This window comes from Battus philenor, unplaced genomic scaffold, assembly GCF_028537555.1.
Source record: "Battus philenor isolate CCGP_79_NKW_IND1 unplaced genomic scaffold, ilBatPhil1.0.hap1 SCAF_30, whole genome shotgun sequence".
Lineage (NCBI taxonomy): Eukaryota > Metazoa > Arthropoda > Insecta > Lepidoptera > Papilionidae > Battus > Battus philenor.
Window position 1 is genome coordinate 3,284,046 of NW_027181694.1, and position 23,926 is coordinate 3,307,971.

At 34.9% G+C, this 23,926-nt stretch overlaps 1 protein-coding gene across 1 annotated transcript in view; it reads left to right on the forward strand.

Moving 5' to 3' along the window:
- The window catches only part of LOC137927261 (leucyl-cystinyl aminopeptidase), a 51,340-nt gene that overhangs the window by 9,211 nt on the left and 18,203 nt on the right, over positions 1-23,926 (forward strand). Inside the window, exons 3-19 of the mRNA XM_068771041.1 lie at positions 2,056-2,202; positions 3,268-3,349; positions 5,658-5,779; positions 7,970-8,142; positions 8,689-8,795; positions 9,428-9,535; positions 11,303-11,375; positions 12,156-12,376; positions 12,964-13,043; positions 15,059-15,171; positions 15,969-16,126; positions 18,526-18,619; positions 19,597-19,703; positions 20,744-20,881; positions 22,020-22,123; positions 22,766-22,997; positions 23,838-23,926. Of these exons, the coding sequence (XP_068627142.1) occupies positions 2,056-2,202; positions 3,268-3,349; positions 5,658-5,779; positions 7,970-8,142; positions 8,689-8,795; positions 9,428-9,535; positions 11,303-11,375; positions 12,156-12,376; positions 12,964-13,043; positions 15,059-15,171; positions 15,969-16,126; positions 18,526-18,619; positions 19,597-19,703; positions 20,744-20,881; positions 22,020-22,123; positions 22,766-22,997; positions 23,838-23,926 (2,148 nt within the window). The remainder of the gene's footprint in view (positions 1-2,055; positions 2,203-3,267; positions 3,350-5,657; positions 5,780-7,969; positions 8,143-8,688; positions 8,796-9,427; positions 9,536-11,302; positions 11,376-12,155; positions 12,377-12,963; positions 13,044-15,058; positions 15,172-15,968; positions 16,127-18,525; positions 18,620-19,596; positions 19,704-20,743; positions 20,882-22,019; positions 22,124-22,765; positions 22,998-23,837) is intronic.

Genomic DNA, 23,926 nt, shown 5'->3' on the forward strand with positions numbered 1-23,926 from the left:
ACATTCACTAATTAATAGCACGCAATTCCAAACTGTCAATCGACCATATACTTCTGATGTAAAAAAAAAATATTCTGAAATATAAATGTTAGTACATGAATGTATGTGCCATGTATGAACGGATGTGCTAGCGACTCCAACCTAAATCTAATATATAAAATTCTCGTGTCACGGTGTTCGAACTTGAACTCCTCTGAAACGGCTTGACTGATTTTTACCAAATTTAATATGCGTATTCAGTAGGTCTGAGAATCGGCTACTATCTATTTTCCATACCCCTAAGTGATAAGGGTGGTCCACCCCTAAATTTTATTTTAAATTTTTTAGACAATTTTTTTGGTTTTTATTTTATTATGATACAGCATACAAGATTACATACAACCATAAATTTTCACCCCTCTACGATCAACCCTTATTTTTTATTTGTAAATTAAAATATCAATTTTTTTTGCAAAACAACGTTTGCGGGATCGGCTAGTATTATTTATAGATTGCAAAATGTCCTTAAAATATTTAATGCGCCGTGCTAGAATTACCAACACAGAAACACAAGGCACTGAACATAAGCAGATAATAAATAGGATACAGCGACTGGAAAATCATCATCGATTTAGTTTCCGCATTAGCAACTATCAACTACACTAAACTGAAAAGCGGTGACCGACGGTGATGGATGTGGTATATCTTGAAGAGCACCTTAACACGTTCACTGCGGCTTGAGGCCGATTCAGCCTGGTGCGGCGCGTAAAACTCGTGTTTTCTCTCTAGTGCGGCGGCTGTTTACATTCAACCGTATGAGGTATGACAAAGACAAATATAGCTTTCTTTATGTCTGCGAAGCATTGACTCAATATTGTAAAAAAATGATTGAAACATGAGGTAGAAAAAGCCTCAACCGCACTACTAGGAAGTTCAGCTTGAGGCTGATTCGACCTCAGCCGCACCAGCTGAAAGTTCTTCAAAATTGGGCCCGCAGTGAACGTGTTAAAAGTGATTAAAGAAATGGAAAAAATCTGCTTATAGTCTGAGACTGATTGCAGATAAAGAGGGGACCTATGTCCATCTGTGGACGTCTTGCACCAGCAATGATCATGTTGATTTCACAGTTAAGAACGAAGGTGTTTTACTCTATATACATGAAGAGTATTGTTTTTACTAATTTCCTTGCAATTTCACTACTTTTTCTTTGTATAAGAATCTTACTTGTGTTATGAAAAATAGGGGCAGAATTGACACCATAAGCATATTTCAAGTACGGCCAGCTTGATGTGAGAGGTACTCAAAAATAACCTTGACTTTATTTAAAAAGCCTTTTGTCCACGTATCCGCTAAAACTCATAAACGCACGTATTCTCTACGTTGTTTATAAGCACTGATGTGGTATAGTTAAAACTTATATTTTTTATTAATATACGAAATTAATCACATAATATATATATATATATAAAAACACCCAGATACAAAAATACATATTTTTACACAAAAATCACAACCAAGTTAATTTACTTCGCCTTCCTATTAATCAAAATTATCATTTATTATATAATATTCTTTATTGAATACGCTAGGAGACATTTAAACAGTTTTTAATAATAAACAAGAAAAGGTAGAAATATAAATAATGGGTAGTTAACGTGTACAAAACATACAAATATACATACATATGTTTATAGCATATATACTTATAATGAATAAGGTATAATACAAATTAAAAATATAATAAAATAGTAAATAAAAACATCAAATTGATTTGGATGGCACTTGCCTTAGAAAGAACAAATAAACAGAGGAAGAAAATAAAATGAATTAACAGAAAAATAATCATAGGTCTAGTAATTAGTTCTTAACCATTTTCTTTAAATATTTAAGAGTATGGTTTAGTAGAAGGTGTAGTTAATATTAAAAACCCTCTCGCGGTCTTTGAGCCTTGCAATGATATTCTCTTACTGAACTTCGATGTAGAACTCTAGATATTTCTGAGATAGTACTTAAAGGTTTTTATCTATAACTGACAGGAACATCTCACCAGGTGGACTTAATATTGTATCTCTTCAGACACGGACAAGGCAAGAGAAGCCAGGGAGCTGGGGGAAGCGCCGGTGGCAGTATGCTCCCAGCGGAGGGCACTGTGCCTCACTGCGTTGGTTCTGTCGGCGATGTTTGCGACAGCACTGCTCATCGTATATGCTGGTCCTCAACCAGGTAAGTGTTTTTTTTAAAAAAGATCTCCTGTAGAACTTATTTTACCTTTTAGGACACTTAGCGGAGATCAAGATGACTTTGATAAAGGTCATCAGTTATTTGGGAAAATCTTAAAGATGTAAATATTTAAAATTATTTGTTTTTTGTTTAATAAACGAGATATATATAAGATATGTAGAAGAACCAGTCATAGCTAGAAGAATATCTTTTCCGAAATGGCAATGGGCTTGGTGCATCGCTCGAAAGGATCGCGGCTGGCGATCACGAGCAGGTAAACTCAGGAAGCCCATGCTTTGCAGCAAATGGTTATCAGCTGGTATGATGATGATGATGAAGTTATCAAACAAGAAGACGGTGATTTTTTTATGAAATAAAAATAATGTTTATAATACATGGATAATACGTCGCCCCCGCTGAATAAACGCGTATTCGCAAAAATCTAATTCTAAACAAAAAACCGAATTTCTTCAATAACTTTCGTCATATTCAACCTACAGGGGTAATTTTTATACCAAATGAAAGCTAATTTTTGTCTATATATTCTAAAAATTATCTGAGTTATTACGGATAATAGATTTTACTGAAATTAAATTTAAATATTCTTGAGAGTAATATCCTACGATATTATTCTAGTGTATATTTCTGCCAACTCCACCGCAATAGTTTTTTACAGATTTTTTCGAGTCATTGGCTTAGTTTGTGATCGATTCTTTAAAATATATTTTAATAATAAGACGCAACAGTAAATATATTCATAAAAGAGTACAAAAGTAGCCAGTGATACGTATTATTGGAAACCTATCAAACCTTTTATCCGCGAATAACATCGTACTCACTCTTAAGATTCTAATTATGAGTATTTCGTTTTCGTCATTTTACGTTAGAAAAATGTAAAAAAATCACAAAGTAATACTACCTGTAGATGCCGAATTTGACGGAATAAGCTCTTAACAGCATAATACTTACATAAATGGGGGGGGGGGGACAAATTGTAATAATAAATAAATATTTTTTTAATTTATTTAATTAAATTATTATCGGAATTTTGATGTTTTACGTAAACAGATTGTCCATGCGCTGGAGAGAGCCTGCTGATACCAGGTCAACCACCAACAGAATCTGAAGCCAACGTCGCAGCTGCCAACAAGTATGTATTAAGAATTAACTGTCAACTATTTTAATGTTTCTACTGACTCTACCGTTTCTAAAAACTGTAACATTCATTTTTTTATAACTTTTATTTAACATAATCTTATGGATTCTGCGTTCGATTCGATAGTATTTACAATTTCGTATATTAGGGGGTCCAAAAATAGATGTCGTGTCTGTCGGCATATTTTACAGAAAAATCAATTGCTTTTCACCAATCCGGTATTGAAAATTTGTATACTAGATGACAAAAGGTTGTTGATAACGAAGATGAATATATTGTTGACTAGAAATAAAAACTTGTTAAAAATGTAGTCGTGTGAATTTAACTTAAGAAAGCGAAATTACTTTCCGGTCCCCGTAATATTTCTTTTAAGTTGTTTCTTTCCTTCTGTGCTTCACTTTGCATACCATCATATTCTACTTTCCTAAAGGCAGTAGATATATAGTTCAGTTATTGGTTTAACTTGATCAGACCAATGGGAAGGTGTTTTTTTATAATTATTTTAAGTAGCACGTGTTACCGAAGATAAATTTAGAATTCATTCATGGAAACTTCTAACACAAACCTTATTGATTGTCAGCTTATTTATTTAATTTGTTAATCTTTTATATTTTTAACTCTACTTTGCTTCGCAAGGTGTTATAGTTGTTAGAAAGAAGCAGGAAGAATCTCCACAACAACACATCTTTTAATAAAGTTTATCCGTACATATTTATACATGTATCAGTTAAAAATATTTAAAAAAAGAACGGTGTAGTTTGTCACAGGCAGTCAACAGTCGTAGATCTGGATCCTTTGCAACTTTAATCGGCAAAGCGACAGAACGTTCTTGTTCTTCATTTAAGCCATTGGACGCCCACTGTAGGGCGTATTCAACCTGTAAAAATCCCTTTTTCCCTTTTCCTTCGACTTTAACTATGTCGTGTTGCAAGGCGTTAGTTATTATTTATTACAATTACCTTACGCTTCTCATCGGAATCGAAGTATACTTGTATAATACACAATATAGGAGTCATATCCCCAATTATTCAAGATGGAAGCGTTGCCGGAGTTTCTTCCGCCAACTCTCCCAGTGCTAACGCTTTCTGAAGTGGGAGTAATTTTAATCAGATAATAGCAACAGATCTAGTCAAGGTTCGGCCCTTTGGGGTGCTCTTAAGTGGGAATGACAGTCCACGCCGAGGTCTCCTAGAGAGGCCCGTTGAGTCAAGTCATTCCGTGAAATGTCCGCCTAAGTGATCGAAGATCTTTGTGGTCCCTCAGCCAGGTAGAGACCTCAACCTTCGCTACCTTACTAGCTGTTAAGGCTAAGCACTTTTTGCGCCATGCCTCCCCGAACTAGTAGATTCTGTAAATGCCACACGAGCAGCAGTGACAGCCAAGTTAAAAAAAAAATATATTTATCTTTTAAATTCAAATTCAAAATGTTTGTTTTCAAGTAGGTATTTACTTACTTTATTCGCTTTCGAATCGTCTAATATTTTAACATTACAAGTAATAAGTTACCACCGGCTCGGAATGATAATCTGTTAAGGAGAGCCGGCGAATTTTAACATTTTTTATCATTCGTTTAAATAAGTCAACAAACCAAGTTCCACACATTTCGATTACATAATAAATACATTTAAAAACTTTTAGTAAAACGGTTTTTTGATACCCATATTGTGGTAGTCGTGGAAAAATATGTACCTAGTCCGCCATATTGGAACGGATTGTTGTAATTGAATTTTAAATTTTGACATAATCATCGTGTTTTACTAGTGTAGCCCTTTCATTTAATACCCATATTGAGGGGGTTAAGGAAAAATATGTAATACGCCATTTTGTATCGGCGGCCATCTTAGATTTATAATGTTATTGATTTTATTATATTGTATTGTCATCTAAATTAAATGTGTGTACCAAATTTCAGATCAATCTGACGACGGGGAGATGTTTAAATTTAAATTTCTAATTTTAACTCAAATAAATAAACAAATAAATTCCTTACGGGTCGAACTAAATAAAACCGTTTAAAAACGCCCGACTCCTTTAATAATATTTATTTAATAATATACTTAGAATTTTAGGTTGAAACCTAAAAAAGTTAGTGTAAAATATGTTATGAAATTTTATTATATACATGTGCACACTTAGACAAACGAAAATTTTTTTTTTATTAAATTTAGATAATTTGTAAGTTAATAAAGTTATAATATATAAGATCTTTATGTGAAACGCCTAACGACGGTCCAAAATCGTCACAATGGCGTTACTCTGGTGTTTTATTTTCATACGTAAACACACTGTGCAGTGACTCCAGAGACAGGATCGCCACGAGCGGCGCTGTGTTCCCGTGGCGTGGGGCGAGGCTGCCCACCTTCGTCCTGCCGAAGCACTATAGCCTCTGGCTCCATCCCAACTTGACCACTGGAGAACTGAGAGGTAAGGGAGACCTGTATGACCTAAATTCTAGTAAAAAGATAAAATTCATTTATTTAACATTGAAACTTATAACAAAACTGTCATTGATCGTAAATTTTTTTTTAATCTAATTTATTTTTTGGCTCTACTCTGCTTCGGAAGGTGTTGTGAAGAAAAAGCAGAAAGAAACTCCACGACAACAAATGTTTTAATAAAGTTAAACATTTCAGATTTATACATATACACTATCAGATATAGCCTTAATGAAATCAAAATAATGCAACATTATTGCCAAAGATTCTTGTCATTTAAATATTAATTTATTGAATAAGCCTTTTCGAATAAATTACTTTTAATATGCGTTTTGAATTTTACTATTGGTAATCCGATAATGATTTGCGGAATTTATTAAAAAATCCATTTCCGTTTATTACGAATAAATTAGAGACTTTTTGGTACAGTCAGTTTTACACGGTTCCTTGTTAATACTTTATAGACGTTCCCTATTTTTTTATTTATTATAAATATTGTAAATGTACAAAATATTATCATAAATATATAATGTAGGCACAGTAAGAATATTAAAGTCTTTAAACTGCTTTTTGAAGAAGATTCGAGGCCCTGACCTATAAATAGCTTGGATGGCTTTTTTTTTTGTAAAACAAATATATTTTCAATATCCTCACCTCTACCCCAAAGCATCAATCTATAGGACATAATGTTAAAGAAATAACTAAAATACACTATTCTAGCAGTATCAATATCAGAGTAAATTTTATGATCGTTATGGCATAAACCTTAGCACTAAGGCTGAGCGCAAGAAAAAATTAATGTGAGGCTTTTGTTGAAGTTTAGTATCGATTTTAACATCCAGGAAAACCGTAGTTTAAAATATCACCATTAATTGTTATATTATAATAAGTGTCGTACTTAATATTCAGTAAAGAACATTTTAGGCATTTAGTTTTATTTAGAATTTAAATCTAAGTTGTAAACCAATTCAATATTTGCTAAATAGTTTTGTTCATCTCGTCAAAATTATCTGCTTTACTATACACATTAAATAAAAGAACTCTCCCGAACTCCTTGCTTCTATTCCTAGTGCTAATCTTATCTTTACTTTTCTTATGTTTATTGATATTTTTATACACATAGACAAGAACAACAATTGTATATATCATCATCAATCATTTCAGGCATAGGACATTCACTGCTGGACATAACATCCCATATAGATTTTAACTAAAAACCTGTTGTGAAGCGGCCTGTTCCCGGTGTTTTCTGATGTCTTTAATAAGGTCATCTATCTACCTTGTAGATGGACTTCCTTCGCTGTGCTTGTAGGTTCATGGCCTCCACTTCAAAACATAATAGGCGCCAGGGGTCGTTTCTTTTGCGCACTATGTAGCCTTTTTCGTAGATAGAACATAAATATGCGCGCAAGCAAGAAATGTCTAGATTTATTATAGCTTAAAAAAAGATATTAAGGATAATCTTAGCCCAATTACTTCTCTACTTATGTCTCTCTTACACTGAAACATCTCTCTTATGATCCCCAGTTCGTGGTTATAGTTCTAGTGTCCAAGTTATCTTTTACTACATTGTCCTTCGCACAAATCTCACTTTGTTCATTCTTCTGTTCTTGTCTAAAATGTAAAGCGTTCTGTTTTGGAATAAATTTCCCCACATCTTTAGAGAGTCAGCAAACTGTTTAAAAAAGAATGTTCGAGACATGTTGGCGGAAAAATTTTGATTGCTATCTAATAACGTATTGTGTATAAATACATACATACACATATATATATATATATATACACATATATATATGTATATATATATATACACATATATATATATATATATGTATATATATAAATATTTATTTATATATATACGAGTATATTCATATTATTTCCTCGTATTCAACAAAATGTTTATGAATAGCTCTTTATGTAAACATAGTAATTATAGCATTTATAAAAATACAATATGTATGCATAACCAATTAAATTTTTTATAACATTCGATCACTCTAACACTAACTATCTCTGCACCACTTTAGATTAACTAGTAGAGAATGCAAGGCATCGAGTCCGCCTTTACAAAATTTTTAAAAAGGGTGATAAAATAAAGAAATAAATAGTATTTAAGTTATTTTTTGTGACCCGAAACACTTCTCTTAATGTTGTCTTCTCTACATTTTGTAACCAGGTGAAGTATCAATAGATTTCAAAGTTGACCGCGATACGAACTTCGTGGTCCTCAACGTGAGGGACATGAACGTGACTGAGAGGGCGTTGTTCAAAAGCGGAGGCTCTCTGGGTCCCAAGGTCGCCAAGGCTTTGGACTATCCAGCTGCTGATCAGACCTACATAGAGTTCAAGGTAAAATAGATATACAGGATGTTTGATAACAGGTGTGAAATGATAAGGAATGAATAAAACATCTTAAGAAGAGCAAAAGAATAGAGTGGAAATAACAAAAATTTTGTGTTAAATTTACTGTTTAATGTCCTTGCTTAAACAGTAGGGGAGAATGTGAGATCCCCAACAACGGGATTTTTTTTTAAAAAAAACAGGTTGAACCACCGGTTAAGTTTCCTTCATTCAGACTCTATCAAAGTCGTGGAGTACCCGTGAATCCTTTAAGTGCAAGGCCGTGGATTTGTACAGGAATTTTCAAAAGCCACTGTTTTCAGATATTTCCTCATGAGGTTTTTTCCGCCATATGTCAGCATTAGCCTTAACATTTCGGTTAATCCGTGATGATCGCCTTAAGCACCAAGCTAGCACTATTCACGATTTAGCGATCAAAATATTTAACAATGGCATTTATGATTTATATTTTTTATATATAAATCATTAAAAATCTATATATATGTCTAGAACATATTCTAGAAGGCTTAAAACGCTTTTCTTTTTATTTCAAAGGAGAAGTTGCGTCGTAAGTATAATTACACGCTCAGTCTCCGCTTCATCACCAAGCTGGGGAGGAGTGATAAACAGAGAGGTTTCTTCTTAACCGGCACCCACAGGAGGTGAGTATTAACTGTTCACATCATTCGATTTGTGTTTTCTATGCTGAGATAGTACGTTTTTTCTCGAGGAAAACTAAGCCCCATTATAATATTATATTACATATTTAAACAAGTAATTTGTTATCTAATGGATTCAGGCGTTACTTTGTGGAAGTCTATCCTAAGCAAGAAAAGAACTAATATATAGCTACTTCCGCTATGTAGCAGTAATCGTGCAACAAAGTGCACCGTCCTCCAGCCCGCTGATAAATGCGCACGCGGCAAACAATGCTAATTACACAACTACCACCGTTAACACTTTGAGCTCACTCGGTGTTTGGCACTAATCGGTGTAACATTACTCCTGAGGATGTTCGTGGAGGGGTGAAACACGTGTTGAGTGATTTTTTTTTTGGTTTTTGTTTTTGTGGTCGATTTAAATGTTTATAATTATTTGTAAACTCCGCGGTAGTTAAATAAATAAGCAAGTTGTTAAACATAGCATATACATACGAGTATATATACATACACTATACTTTATAAATTTGTTAGTCATTCGTAGGTCAATGTATACGATTTTATAAGAAACTCACAAACGTTGCAGCAAGCTTCAAAATATGAAGTGTGAAACACAGTTTGTATGATCTTCCCAGACGCTGTGCGGTATCGAGGTTCTGGTTGACCCATGCCCGCTCTACGTTTCCTTGCCTCGATGAACCGCATCTGAGGGCTACGTTCAAACTCACTATCGTCAGGGACAGGTGAGGAAACTGAAGATTAAATTTGTTTAAGTAATAAAGTAATTTAGCTGAGTTTGTTTTGGCCAGATAAGGAATCCACAGGATATCTTGGACTTCCTTATCTCAATATTAATTCTAAATTTAAATAAACAAAGTATGTTTTAGTTATTTTAATAGGATTTTACCTTACGGTATTTTATTACGAGGCGGCGCCGCCGACAATAAATTTATATTTATTTAAAAAAATAAAAACAACTGTGCTATTTATAACTTAAACGCTAAGGATTCTCTAATGTTTTTTTAAGAAATTGGTATTCTATTTGCTTCTCCATACATTTTATAAATAAATAATTATACTTTAAAATTTAAATACTTAGGGTAACGGCACCAGTAATTGACCACTTAAGAGCGCTGCTAAAATGTTTTTTTTTATTGACCACATACATTCAAATTTTAGAATATCAGTGGGTGCTTAAAGGAAATTCTTATACCCTTTAGATTAAGTTTTACTAAGAAGTCTTTCAATTTAACAAATCGTAAACACTTAAATTTTTTTTGATTCATATTAAGTTTTTGCTTCAGTAGTTGACCAATCAAAATCTGAAAAAAATTAGTAATTGACCGTATTTAGCATCAGTAGTTGACCATATGAATAAAAACCTACTTTTATAGTAAATAAGACCACACATATGTCAAAACTTAAAATTTTAATTTTCACATAGAAAAAATATAATATTCAGTCACGAAATCAAGAAATGAAATGGCACACATATCTTTATAAGCGACCACACTGTATTGATTAATGAAATTGTTGCAGTGTGTTTAGTAACATTAATTATTTTGCCAAGATAATACTTATTATCATATGTGAAATTAACATATTCATTCATTTGTTTTAATAACGGTTTCCCAGAAGGTTTAAAGTTCCTTAAGTTTTCATCATCTGAGCATCCCGAAACCACACTATCTCAAAAAGAAACATCGACACTCAAGTCAGAACTATCTGAAAGAATCTTTGATACACTTTTGATGTGTTTATTTTTTCCCACTTTAACCCTATTTTTCTTTAGTCTTTCATTCTCTTCCTTCTTTCGTTGTCTTTCAGTGGCTCTTTCTATCTTCAATTGCTCAAGATCCTCTTTATTCTTCTTTTTGGTTTCAAAATATTTTTGGCACAATTCTCGGGAAACAATCGTTGGCATGCTTTCCCTAATTATTCTTTTTTTCTTGAAACGCAAGATAAAAGAAATGCCTCTTAAATGGACTTGGTATCTCCTCTTGTGAAGGGCCTGCAACTTTGCTGCCCGTGAGACAGTGAAGTTTTGAGAAACTCTTTTTGAAATCGAAGTTAAGTCAATTGAATCAACAGTTGACCATCACGGTCAAAATCTGATACTTTCTGAAAAAACCATTCAGTAGATGACCACCCCAGACAATAACACGAAACGTTAAGTTATATTGTTAGAAACTCTTGAACATAAAAGAAAATACTTTTAGAAATATTTTAAATGTAAATCTTACCAAAAAGAAAATATTTATGTGAATTCTAACATAAAATAGCCACAAGAAAATGATTGAATTTGTTGTGGACTCTTCTCATATATTTAAAAACCTTGTTAGCATTATTTCATGTTGAAGAATGTCAGCTTCGAGATCAATTTGATTCTAGTTTGTTTTAAATTGAGCTTTTTTGTCATTTTTCACATGAAGTATACAATCATCTCTATGAATAATTCAAAGTTGATTATAACACGGAATAAGCTCGTTATTCATTTAACGATATTTCAGATTTCACGTGTCCTTAACAAACATGCCGATCGTGGCGACAGAGGAAGCCGGTTTCTACTTGGGTCACAGACTGGTAAGATCTATTTGAATGCTTCATATCAACTGAATACATTATGTAAACTTTATATGACAGTTAATCTAACTGTTAACATATATAAAGACTAGTTGTCTTGTTATACAAATGATTCAATTGTTTCTTATAAAGAACTTAGATATTTAAAAACGGGTTCTTACGTATTAACGCAACCGCGGCAAAAATTATATTAACGAGCCGATAAAACAAGAAGGTAGGTACAGGTTTGACTGTTTTTGTTTTTTGATTTTATGAAAAGTGGTTCATTTTATATTTAATCATCAGTAATTTAAGTTACAGTAATGTGTCACGGTGGAATATTTTTAGGTAAATTTTTGCCATTTTTGTAAATACCTAAAAGCGTTATAATTTTAATATTTTCCGTATTGTTGGTTATTAGTTATATTGAAATAATTTAAAAATTTTGTGTATTAAACTTAATGATATTGAATACGGTTTTAACAAAAAAAAAAATAGAAAATCGAATTTGTATTTTAAGTGTTATAGAACTAAAAACAAACCTTTCAGAGCTCTCAGTGGGTAAATAGGAGAGCACAATCTAATTCTAGTTCCAAATTACGCTCGTCAGACACGTGTGGTCATTGTAAATGATATAAAGTGTATATTAATATTAATAAAAATATGAACAAAAAGTTGGTTTATGGTTTTCAATAATAAAACTCCGGTCAAAGTTGGAAAAACGTCTTTTAACCTTTATTGCGATAACAACAATAAAGGCAAAAGTAATTCTCTATGCATTCATTTTAATATGTTACCTAGCTGCAAGACGAGTTCGCGCAGTCACCACCCATGCCGCCGCATATGATGTCGTTCGCCGTCTGCCGCCTGCAACGTCGAGCAGCCCCGATCCCCACCATAGAAACCAACGGCACTGAATTGACAAACCTTCCAGAAGTAAACACTGAAGAACCAGCTGAAGAGGCTACGGTGCCGGAGATCAGCTTGTACAGCGATCAGCAGTCCATACTGGATGAGTCCGGGTAAGTTAATAAAAGAAGAGAATGATATCCAATGATTTTACTTCTCTATCTCTTTATCTCTCTAGTTTTTTCTACCTTTCTCCACTTCTTCCTGCTCTCTTCCAGTTTATGCCTGTCTCTGCTTATCTCCTCTTTACCTATTTCTGCCTCTTTCTACCTCTCTGTACACGTCTCTGTCTCTCTCTGCACCTCTATGCCTCCATATGCCTCTCTCTGTTTAACGTTGCTTTTCTTTACTTATTTCTCCGTCTCTCCCTGTCTCTGTCTACCTCTCTATGTCTCCATATACCTCTCTCTGCCTATCTGTGCTTCCCTTTATCTTTCTCTGCCTCTTTCTACCTCTATCTGCCTCTCTATGCCTCCATTTATTTCTCTCTCTGCTTATCGTAGCTTCTATTTACCTCCCTCTGACTCTTTTTTTCCTCTCTGTGCTTTACCCCATCTCTTCTTACTAAAAACATTACTCTGTTTAGTTTTTTTCTATCATCGCTTGCAATTCTTGACATTATCTCAAAGTAAGATTGATACAACTCCATAGAATTATTGGGCGAATGATTTACTTGACTAATTACACCATTCTCTTTCAGACCACTGTTGGAATGGGTACAGAGGACAATACAGCTTTTCACGTACGAGTTGAATACGTCTTACCCACTGCCTAAGTTCGGTAAGTTAGTATAGAGAATATAGATTGGCATTAGGATTGATGCCTGAACTAATTGGAGATTTATTCAGGTAGTACTTACTTACCCCTCTATATGAAATCTATGAACATTACCTTTTTTATTTCAAATGTCCCCTGCTATTGGGGGCTCGCTCTCCCCTATCATATTTATGGAACAGGGCATTACAATCTAATTATAATGTATAAAACCCCTATTAAATTACTTATATACTTTTACAATAGGTTTTTTTAGTTTGTTTTAGCTTTATTTATTTCACATTAGTGTATTTTGAACTGTTTCTAAAAGTTTTTGTTGAACATTACCCTCATGGCTTTACTATACACAGCCGTGGATGTTTTGCTGCAAAAATGATGATGATAATAAATATTCAAGTAGGTAAAGAATGCTGGTGAAGGGGATAGAATTGGAAATTATATATATATATATATATATATTTAATAAACGCACTATTGACTCTCGACCAGGTACGCCTTCGAGGAATATAAACTCCTTTCACTCTTGTTGAGAGTTAAAAGATTCTTCAGAGCTTTCCAAACTTTCTAAACCAATCGGTGATGACGCGGAGTACACCAGGTATCTGCGATAGAACATACAGTACCACCCTAAGCATGAAATTTACTTAGGTTACTTGCAATGTTGGGGGAGGAGGATTCTTTAGGGTACGTACAAGTTTCTCTGTCTTCTGGGGGAAAAAACTATTTTATGTGAATTCCTACCACTACTAAATCTTGCATAGTCGACGCTAATAATGGCTTTGGATACTCGATTCAGGGCGTAACCCAGTCCACTAGACCACTGCTACTCGTTTTGATCTATCGTACCGTCTCAATATCAGAATATTTAGTAGGAATTTACCACTGCGGGTCTTCCGTAGATCGTCCTGAGTCTTCATAAGTCCCGGTTTTTGTAAGACTATTTTTCGGATTGCCGTCAATGTTTCTTGTACCAACATTATCTCGTCTGTTATCTAATATGAGTGATGCTAATAAATAATAATAATTTCAAATATTGTTTTACCTTATTCTTAGTATGAGTATGGTTAATCAATTTAGTTCTGTGATATGATCATCGGTCAGAGTAAAGGCTTCCTCCAAATTGCTTCTCCATTTCCCTATCTTTTCCCTTCCTTGCAGTTCGGACTATGTCAGCAGTTCAGGATGATGCTAATAGGATCACTAATTATCGTTATATCAAAAATCCATTATTTATCTAATAAGGTACACCAGCAGAATACATAAATTAAAGTAAGAAAAAGACCAATATCTAGCCACTTCCGCACATGCAGTAGGTAGTCGTGCAATAAAGTGCACCGCCTGCCAGCCCGCTGATAAATGCTTATGCGGCAAACAATGCGAATCACACAACTGCCACCGTCAAGTTACTCAGCACATGTTTCACCCCGGTGCGTTGTCCATTATACGTGACACAACATTTAAAATTAACTTTATACAACATTGTAGAAAAATCAAAGCACATCAAATAAAAATAAATTGAAAAGAAAAAAATCGTACGTAAGACGAAACATCTGGCTTACGACTTTAAACACCAAAAGAGCTCTTAATTTAAAAATGTTTCTTCCGATGCGCTTTCCTCTTCAAGGCTCTGTGATTAAAAATCTGTTATGGATACAGTGAATTATTAAGATAATTTCTAAAGACTATAAGAGCGGCGAAAGATATCGATGTCAGGCGTTCAAATATTCATATAAGAACTGAACATTCATGAGAAAGGAGTGTAACCCAACGTTTGTCCAATAATGGGGCCCACGAAGGATGTATTTCATGGGTCGAGGCAAAAGCCACGGTACCTAATAAACTCTAAAAGGTTCCCACCAGAGATTTGTCTTTTCGACATTTTATGCAAAAATATAGATATCATGTTCTAACTACACCACCGCAACATATTGTAATAGGCTATTTGCCCATAAATATTTTCTCATAGAGAATTGCTATACTGTTGATCATACCATCAATATTTAACACAAATGTTTTCACAGACATGGTGGTGGTCGATGGAAGCAATCCTTATTCAGAAGGATGGGGTTTGATCATCCTAAGTCCTTCCACACTAACCGACACAAAGATAATTGCCAAGCTCATCGCTCAACAGGTGAGTGCTTATCTTAAATGCTTGTAAATTTATTCTAATAAGGTTTTTATATACGCAGTAGAAGTGCCTGTATGAGTATTTTTAAAAAGCGAGCCTGAAGGCGAACACATCGTTCTCAAAGTGTGCTATCGTCTACAACAGACTTCCTCAAACTTTTTTATGTCGTAGACCCCTTGTCATATTTTTCCGTGTTTGGTAGACCCCCTACTTACCTGATATTGATTTCCTGTAAATTTCTAACTGTAGTGAATTTTAGTGATAAAAATTTAAAGTAAAAACATATGTTAATATATACATTTATTTATTGAATTTAAATTAAAACTACTCAAAATGCTACTTCTAGGTACTTTTATAAATAATGTAAATGTTTTGATATTATAAGATAGTATGATGTAAGTAAATAGGTACTATCAGTGTATGTGTTGAGATCCACTATCGTGGACCCCCATTTTCATTGCATGGACCCCCAAATTTTTTTTCGCTGACGTAGACTCCTTGCAGGTTGTCATAAACCCCTAGGGGTCGATATAGACCACTTTGGGAATCACTGGTCTACGAGGTTATTTATGGTAGTAAAAATATGTAGACTTTTTTTAATCTAGTAGTGTGAGCTCTCTGAACATTATCTGCGATGTTTATCCTATGAATAAAATTATTTTAAAAAGAATAACATTATTTATGATGTATCCGTAAAGAAGCTAGCTTAATTTTTAAAGTTATCTGTAATAAAAACTATAAACTTAAAACTTGATATCAGCCTATATTTCGGAGTAAATTATGTTGTTCGTGATATCCAGTGGTTCGGTGGACTGGTGTCACCACGGTGGTGGAGCTCTCAGTGGTTGATGGAAGCTCTGACATCGGTGCTGGGAGAGAAGGCGACTCCACTTGGTGATGGCAGTGCGGAAAGGGAGGAGGACGCCCTCCTCTTAGATCACGTCTTACCGGCGCTCAGGTATTTTTTTTCACTCCAAAATCTTCTTCTGGGTGATGTAAAAGACCTTTATAATATTTTTATTATTTTATAGCGAATAGGTTAAACGAAAAAGCAATGGATAGAGCTATATGCAAGATGGAAGCAGAAATGTGATTTTCAGATAAACCATGGTCACCGACGTAGCACTTAAATGTCTAAAGTGGCAGTAGGCGGGGCATATCGCTCGTGCATCCGATGGCCGTTGGAATCGAAAGGTTTTCGAGTGGCGACCCAATCCGGTAGACGCACCGTGGATCGTAACCTAGGAAAAAGTCTAGGTAGACCGACAGTATAGTAAAGGTCGCGTAAATGTGCTGAATGCGGGCAGCGAAAGACCAGTCATCATAAGGATCTTTAAGGAAAACTTGTCTTGTAGTGGGCGTATTTGCACTGAAACAACTAACGACAAACGACGACGAAATATATTTTCAGCAAGAAAAGGACCAATATCTAGCCACTTCCGCACATGCAGTGGTAGTCGTGCAATGAAATGCCCGTCGCCGCTTGTTATTTATATGCCACCTCCTCCCCCACTACTACATAATAATATAACTAACGTAACATAACTCCTGAAGATGCCCCGTGGAGGGGTGAAACACGTGTTGAGTGATTTGGTGGTGGCGGTTGTGTGATTCGCATTGTTTGCCGCGTACGCATTTGTCGGCGGGCTGGCGGGCGATGCATTTCATTGCACGACTACCACTGCATGTGCGGAAGTGGCTAGATATTGGTCCTTTTCTTGCTTAGGATGGACTTCCGCGAGGTAACGCCTGATTCCATTAAATTTATTTTGAACACACTCTAACAACAATTTGTACTTCCATTCCTATGGAGACACAATTAATGTTTTTTTTCCCTTTTTACACACACTATTTAGAATTTTTAATGAAAAAGTAAATTTAGAGTGAACATTTATATTTACAGCTTGATTTTTGGCCTGTTTGAGTTGTGTACCTTATTTAATTAATTACATATGTCATTATATTTACACAAGTAGTCATAGCTTTAGATAGTTATATACTAATAAACTACATTACACTAAGAATATGTGTCGATCTAAATACCTATTGTAAACTACTATACAAATCATTTTTATTAGCGGAATAGACGAAATATAATATTTTTATTACCTTATATCCCACCATTCCAAAGATTGAAACATTGAGTTGGGATTCATGCTTTTATAATCCAGTTCAAGGTGGCACTAGGCATACTGGTCGTTACAGTTCTTAAACGTGCACTGTAAGGCAAAAATCTCCAAAGACATCTATAGGGGTATACCATTTTTTTTTTCTTTATGGCCTCCGCTATTGGAGGCCTCTCGTACCCCTAATACGTTGGGATCAGGGTCTTTGTTTACAAATGAGTTTTTCAAATTTTTATCTTTATTCTTCACTCACTTTCATTCTTCTCAATTTCTTTTGTTCTTACCTTTTTTCCTTCACGATATCTTTCATTTCGTTCTTTCATTCCTTCTTGCTTTCATCGCCTTCCTTCCGTCATCTTATTACTCTTAGATGGCTAGGTACATTTCTTTTATTCTTTATTTTATTACTTATCCTATTTTTTTTATATCACAGTTTTCTTATTTTTGGATTTGACTTTTTTAATACAATACTACATTGTTCTTATTCTATTTTTAGTTACTTTGTTCTTATATTATTTTTTCTATTATTAATTGACTAGTTATTTGTGCAGTTTGGTTTGTACCTACTTATCTATACTGTTTCATTCCTTTTGACAGTATCACTCACCACCCAGGGGTATACCATTATCATCAGCTTGGCAGGCAGGCTGGCGATCGCAGTGTGGTATTAAGACAAACAGAGGACGCTGCTGTCTATCCTTCGAGAACTTATTTTTGAGCAGTGGCAATCCTATATAATTGATACACATAGTGTGAATTATTTAATATATAAAATTATATCTTGGGATTTGAACCCGCGAACTACGATCGCTAGTCTCAATTCGCTGCCGCTGGGCTACCGCTACTAATTTTAATATAATCTTTTTTATATGTTAACACGTTCACTGCGGCTTGAGGCCGATTCAGCCTCATGGTAGTCTTTGCACTGGTGCGGCGCGTAAAACTCGTGTTTTCTCTCTAGTGCGGCGGCTGTTTACACTCAACCGTATGAGGTATGACAAAGACAAGTATAGCTTTCTTTATGTCTGCGAAGCATTGACTCAATATTGTAAAAAAATATTGATGAACATGAGGCAGAAAAGGCCTCAACCGCACTACAAGGAAGTTCAGCTTGAGGCTGATTCGACCTCAGCCGCACCAGCTAAAAGTTCTTCAAAATTAGGCCCGCAGTGAACGTGTTAAAAATTTAAAATAAAAAAAAAAATCTTAAATATAAACTTTAATTATACAGGCTAGATTCCAGCTATTCAGTGCGAGCAGTCGCTTCACCTCGTCTAGACAGGAACGAAATGGAGTCCACAGCTGAAGAACTATCTCTGCATAAGGTATTAATCAGTGTCTGCGTAGCGATAGCTATAATATTTAAATATATAGATGGAGGAAAGAGGAGATCCGTATACGGAAAAAAACATAGCTTTACCAATCCGTAAATAGAAGTGACAGTGGGCAGGTCACATAGAGTGCAGAACAGATGGTAGCTGGTGTCCTAAGGTTCTGAAGTGGAGATCACTAACCAAGTGCAGCGTAGGGTGTTCACACCCACAAGGTGGGCAGAAGATCTTAGTAAGATCTTTGTAACCGATCCTGTTGGAAATCTATGGAGTCGATTACGTCTAATAGGGTTCCTTTGGAACTCGTGCACCAATCCGGTGGAATGTTTAATGCAACGGCCCGTGCCGATGCTTCCGTAGCCTTGAGGCTAGTTACTTCAGCTGCCACCTCAAGCCCAGTACAGCTATGTATACCAATAGATACACAGCATATATCTGTGGTAAAATATATACGTAATTTTTGGACATTCGCGAGATTCGAGGGTGTGACGAGTCTATAATAGTGACGGACAAATTTAAGGAGTTATTTTTCTACGGCCCCCGTTTGGGGGTCTCTTGTTTCCTCTATTATGTTATTGGAACAGGGACTTCACAATATTGGGTATAGTCATTTTTTTATTTATTTCTTTATTTACAGTTTTCCTCTTTCTTCTTTCACAGCATCTTTCTTTTTCTTTCCTTTCATCAGTCATAAAATTTTCCACTCCTCCGGTGTTCTTGTCAACCTTCCACCCATAGCTTTTCATCCTTTTACTCCATTCTCAAAATATTATCCGCAGCCCCACCAGACAGCTATCAAGGCAACCACATCTCGGGCGAGAAAACGTTGCTCCCAAATAAAGTGATACCTGAACCTAACTTACGGAAATCTGAGGCCTCAAAACTAATTTTGTTGTAAATTCAAAGACAGTGTGCTCGTTCGAAGATTAAATTAAATAAATATTAGAATTTGACATGAGTTTTGGTAACAGGGCGCTGCAATCGTGAGTATGGCGATCGAAGCCGCCGGAGAGGCAGCTGGGAGGGCCGCCCTTGCACGCCTCTTGCGTGACCATCGCTTCTCCAGCACCGACGCCAGGTAACGTTTTAGAGTGAACTGTTATAGATGTAAAGACTTTAAAAAAGTGAATGCAGACTTAAACTTTACACTTGAAAATCAAGGGCAGCCTTTATTTCATGTCATATGTTATATATAAAATTATATAGATGTACATATATATCGTTGCAATGAATTTCTTGAAGACCATTTCGGTGACGTAAAAAATTGTAAATAAACTTAAATTTTTATATATTTATTTTACTTTTAATATTTTATGAGTAAAAGTTATTCATGTTTATTTGTTATAGTTTATAACTTAAAATTAATGAATGTATGGCTTATTCGTTAGTAACAATCTTTAAATATTTTACACCTGTTGACACTCACCTGTATATTGTGATCACTCTGAAGTATGTTCCTTTAATGCATTTTTTCTATTGAAATGTGTTAGATCTATAACTTCTGGCAGTACAAATTTCTGCAGGACAGATAGTCAACAATAATTAATTTTAATATGTAGTAAAACAAATTTTGAATTACGCTTTCTTTTACTATATTAATATTACTTTTTTATTATTACAAAAACATTGAAACTATTGATTCTAGTTTTAATCAAATTGGACAATCGGTTTTTTTTCCATTACATATACAAGTGGACAGTGTAAATTATCATAAGTAGATATTAGTATGTATAAATTAATATGAGTAAGAATTTTCTGGAAAAACCCTGATAAAAAATAGATGGTTTATGATCTCGATCACTACATCGATTTCACTGTTAATATAAATATGATTTTCGATTTGTCTCTCACTGTCTTCGCTCTCTTTCTCTCTAACACACATACACTCATTCTATTTTGAATATAAGACAGACGTTTCAGAAAACTGAATAAAAAGTATATGGTTTTTGTATTACACTGCATCGTTATTAATATAGATATTATTTTCGATCTTCTCTCTCACTGTCTTCGTTCTCTTTCTGCCTCTCTCTTTCTCTCTTGTACACTCATTCTTTTATCCTTTGTGTTCAGATATACACTATGCTGTCGTATTTTTATCTCCCACTGCTAATTTTCTAGAGACCTGTGGCGTGCGTTACAAAAAGACGGTACGGACGAAGCGCCTGCCCACGCGTGGGACGGCTGGTGCGAAAAAGCAGGCTACCCACTGCTGTCCACTAGAATATCAGGATCCGATGTTATCATAAAACAAGAACGGTGAGTTTTTTTTATTATTTACTGTACATATGAAGAGACAGGAAAAAATAAATCAGAAGAAGAAGTACAAAAGGCATAATTCTTTCAGACAATTATTGAGTGGACTTGATTAAAAAGAAAAATGGAGCGAGCAGTCATCAAGTAATAGAAGGAATTGAAATAAATATACTCTCTTTTCAGCTGATACACGTCAAGATATCAATGGTGGGATATACCACAATCACCACGCTTGGCAGACTGGTTACAATCGCAGTATATTCAGAGAATGCTTCTGTCCATTCTCTGAAAACTTGTTCGTGAGCAGTAGCAATCTTATAAAATTAATGGACAAAGTGTGACTTATATAAGATTGTCGTCGAATCGAATCCGCGACTTACGATCGCAAGTGTCAGTGCTCTGCCGCTGAGCTATCACGACTTACTGTACATAAACTTAGGGTTCTGAAGTCAAGACTACGGTCCGGCAGGCGCAGCGTTGGACTTCCCCTCTCAAAATGGACAGACGACATAGTCAAAGTCGCGATAGCTCGCTTGATATGGGCAGCCAAAGTCCTATGGAGGACAGTCCCACTACATCGGCCTGTCCTGTCTCTCTCACCACGGTTGTGAAATGAGATAAGCGGATGCTACTGAGAAGATCCTAATTTATTGTTCACACAAAGGTAGGCGCGTCGGAACGAGATTTTATTACGGCGCGCTTGCGTGTGCGCTGATGTGCAGCCGAACCCAGAGTGCCATGAGAAGCGCGCGCCGAGCGACCGAGGATCCGGGCTGCTGGCTTACGTCAATGCGCAAGGGGGCGCATGTTGCCGCCGCGGACAGGACAGTCCGATGTAGTGGGACTGTCCGCCATACACCGATCATTTTGGTGATCTTTGATACGATGAATGATGAAGATTCTACTTCGCTGATGTCAATCTTTTTCAGTATAGGCTATTCGACTGTGGGCTACCTTACCTATAGCTATAGCATGTTCGAAATAACTACTAATTTTTAAGAGAATATTTTCGGAGTATTTTCTTATAATCTTCTATTCTCTCTTAGCCCAGACGATGCTGTCGAGTTTGAGCTCTTCCAGTATTCTTCTCATGACTTAAACAAGTCACCACAAATAAATCAAGCAACGGTCCTGCTTACAGATTCGTGATGACAGCAGAACCTCCTGCCACGGAACCACCGATGATAACCAATCTCTTAACCATGGAGTTGAGGGCAGACCTTGAGGAACTGTTCTTCGAGCCTGGTAAGATGGTCGAACTATTGATCATACCAATGTAATCTTTTTCTACGTGGACTTGTTAATCCGATTGACTATTATTGGTATCGTTGAGAAATCTCTCTTAACATACAAAACTGTATATTTCCACCGCCTAAACGATTAACTGGTAGAAAATGGGTAATATATTTGTATATACATATATGTATATAAATATATGTATAGTAATGTATCTATTTGTATTTATGTTTGTGTGTATATATGTACATATATTTATATATATGTATGTGTGTATTGTAATGTATTTTTATGTATATGCACACTAAACTGCTCTCTCCTTCATGTCTCTCATCTCCATCTAAAAGTTGTCTGGTAGAGATCACCTCGAGCGATAAGACCGCCTTTTGTACCTCTGTGTGAATTGTTCCTTTTTTTTGGTTATTGTCTAAGGTGTACAAAAATGTATAAATAAATAAATAAATATATTTATGAAACGTTTTAACTTTGTGAAAATTTTGTCCTTCTCATATCTGACTTCCTTTATAATATTTTATTTATCCATAGGTTAATCGAAAATAGTAAATAAAATGTATTAACTAAAACCATTTTTCGACCACCATTTTAATAAACGATTGTTATTTACTTAAAAAAAGTAAAATTATCCTACAGATAACTTTACCGAGCCCCTAGAAGAGGATATAAACGCCACCACGACAACACCACAACCCACCACCACGACTAAAAGGACGACGATAAAGACGACTAAGCCACCGCCATTACCTAAATGGGTAATACCTGTCACTTTCACCGTTGGTCCTCTGGAATCTGATGATGACGAGGAAATGGAGAACATTACAAGGATCTGGAAGAATCAGACCGAGAGCATACATAACGGAACTTGGTGAGTAGTTTAAATGTATGCAAAATTTATTTATTTAATTACATGTCATTAAATTCAATATTACTAATATATTTTAAAAAGTTAGGGAATGATGACACCACAAGATATCTTAGACCTTCTTTTCTTAGGTTTAAATCTTTTTAGTACATTATTTAAAAAATCTTATTACAGCATTCAAGAGTTTTTACTTGATCGATGTATGTGTAACTTGGTTTATTGGCTTATTTGCGTGGTTAATGGTATTTAAAAAATGTGGTTAAATTTTATTTCAAAAGAGCAACTGTTGAGTTCCTTGCTGGCTTTTAACAGATCAACGTTCCGATTCGGTGGTAGCTTACTACTTATAATGTAAAAATGATCGATGATACAAAAGTGAATCTAAATGCGTACTTAAAAAAATTTTTAGAATTTGAATAAAATACGGATATAAGTGAATATTTATATAAAATAACATCTTTTTATATTCTCATTGTATATCACATACAGAATGATTATTTATCTTAGATTATTTATATATCTCATTTGCTATCAAATAATGTATAGTACAACTAATCAACGGTTTCAGTAATAATAACGTAATAAATAAATAAACGTAAATAAAGCGTTTTTGAATTTCGAATCTATGTAATCAAATTAATTATTGTATATTATCTGCCCCTGTAGACTTACTGTCAAATGTTACTGGCCTATTGCATTCGAATGATATAAAATAACGTAAATTATTTCAGAGTGATTTTTATACGGTTTGATAAATTGTAGGTGGAAAAACTTGTTTTGTGCTGAGAATTGAGCTATACATTTACCCCATTAAATCAAAACATGTATTCATTGCATTGATAGGTACGAAATAAGTAACGATACGAAAAGCCATCGCATGTCCAGGTGGACTGAAAACGTCACTCATTTGATATGGATGAACGAAACGGAAA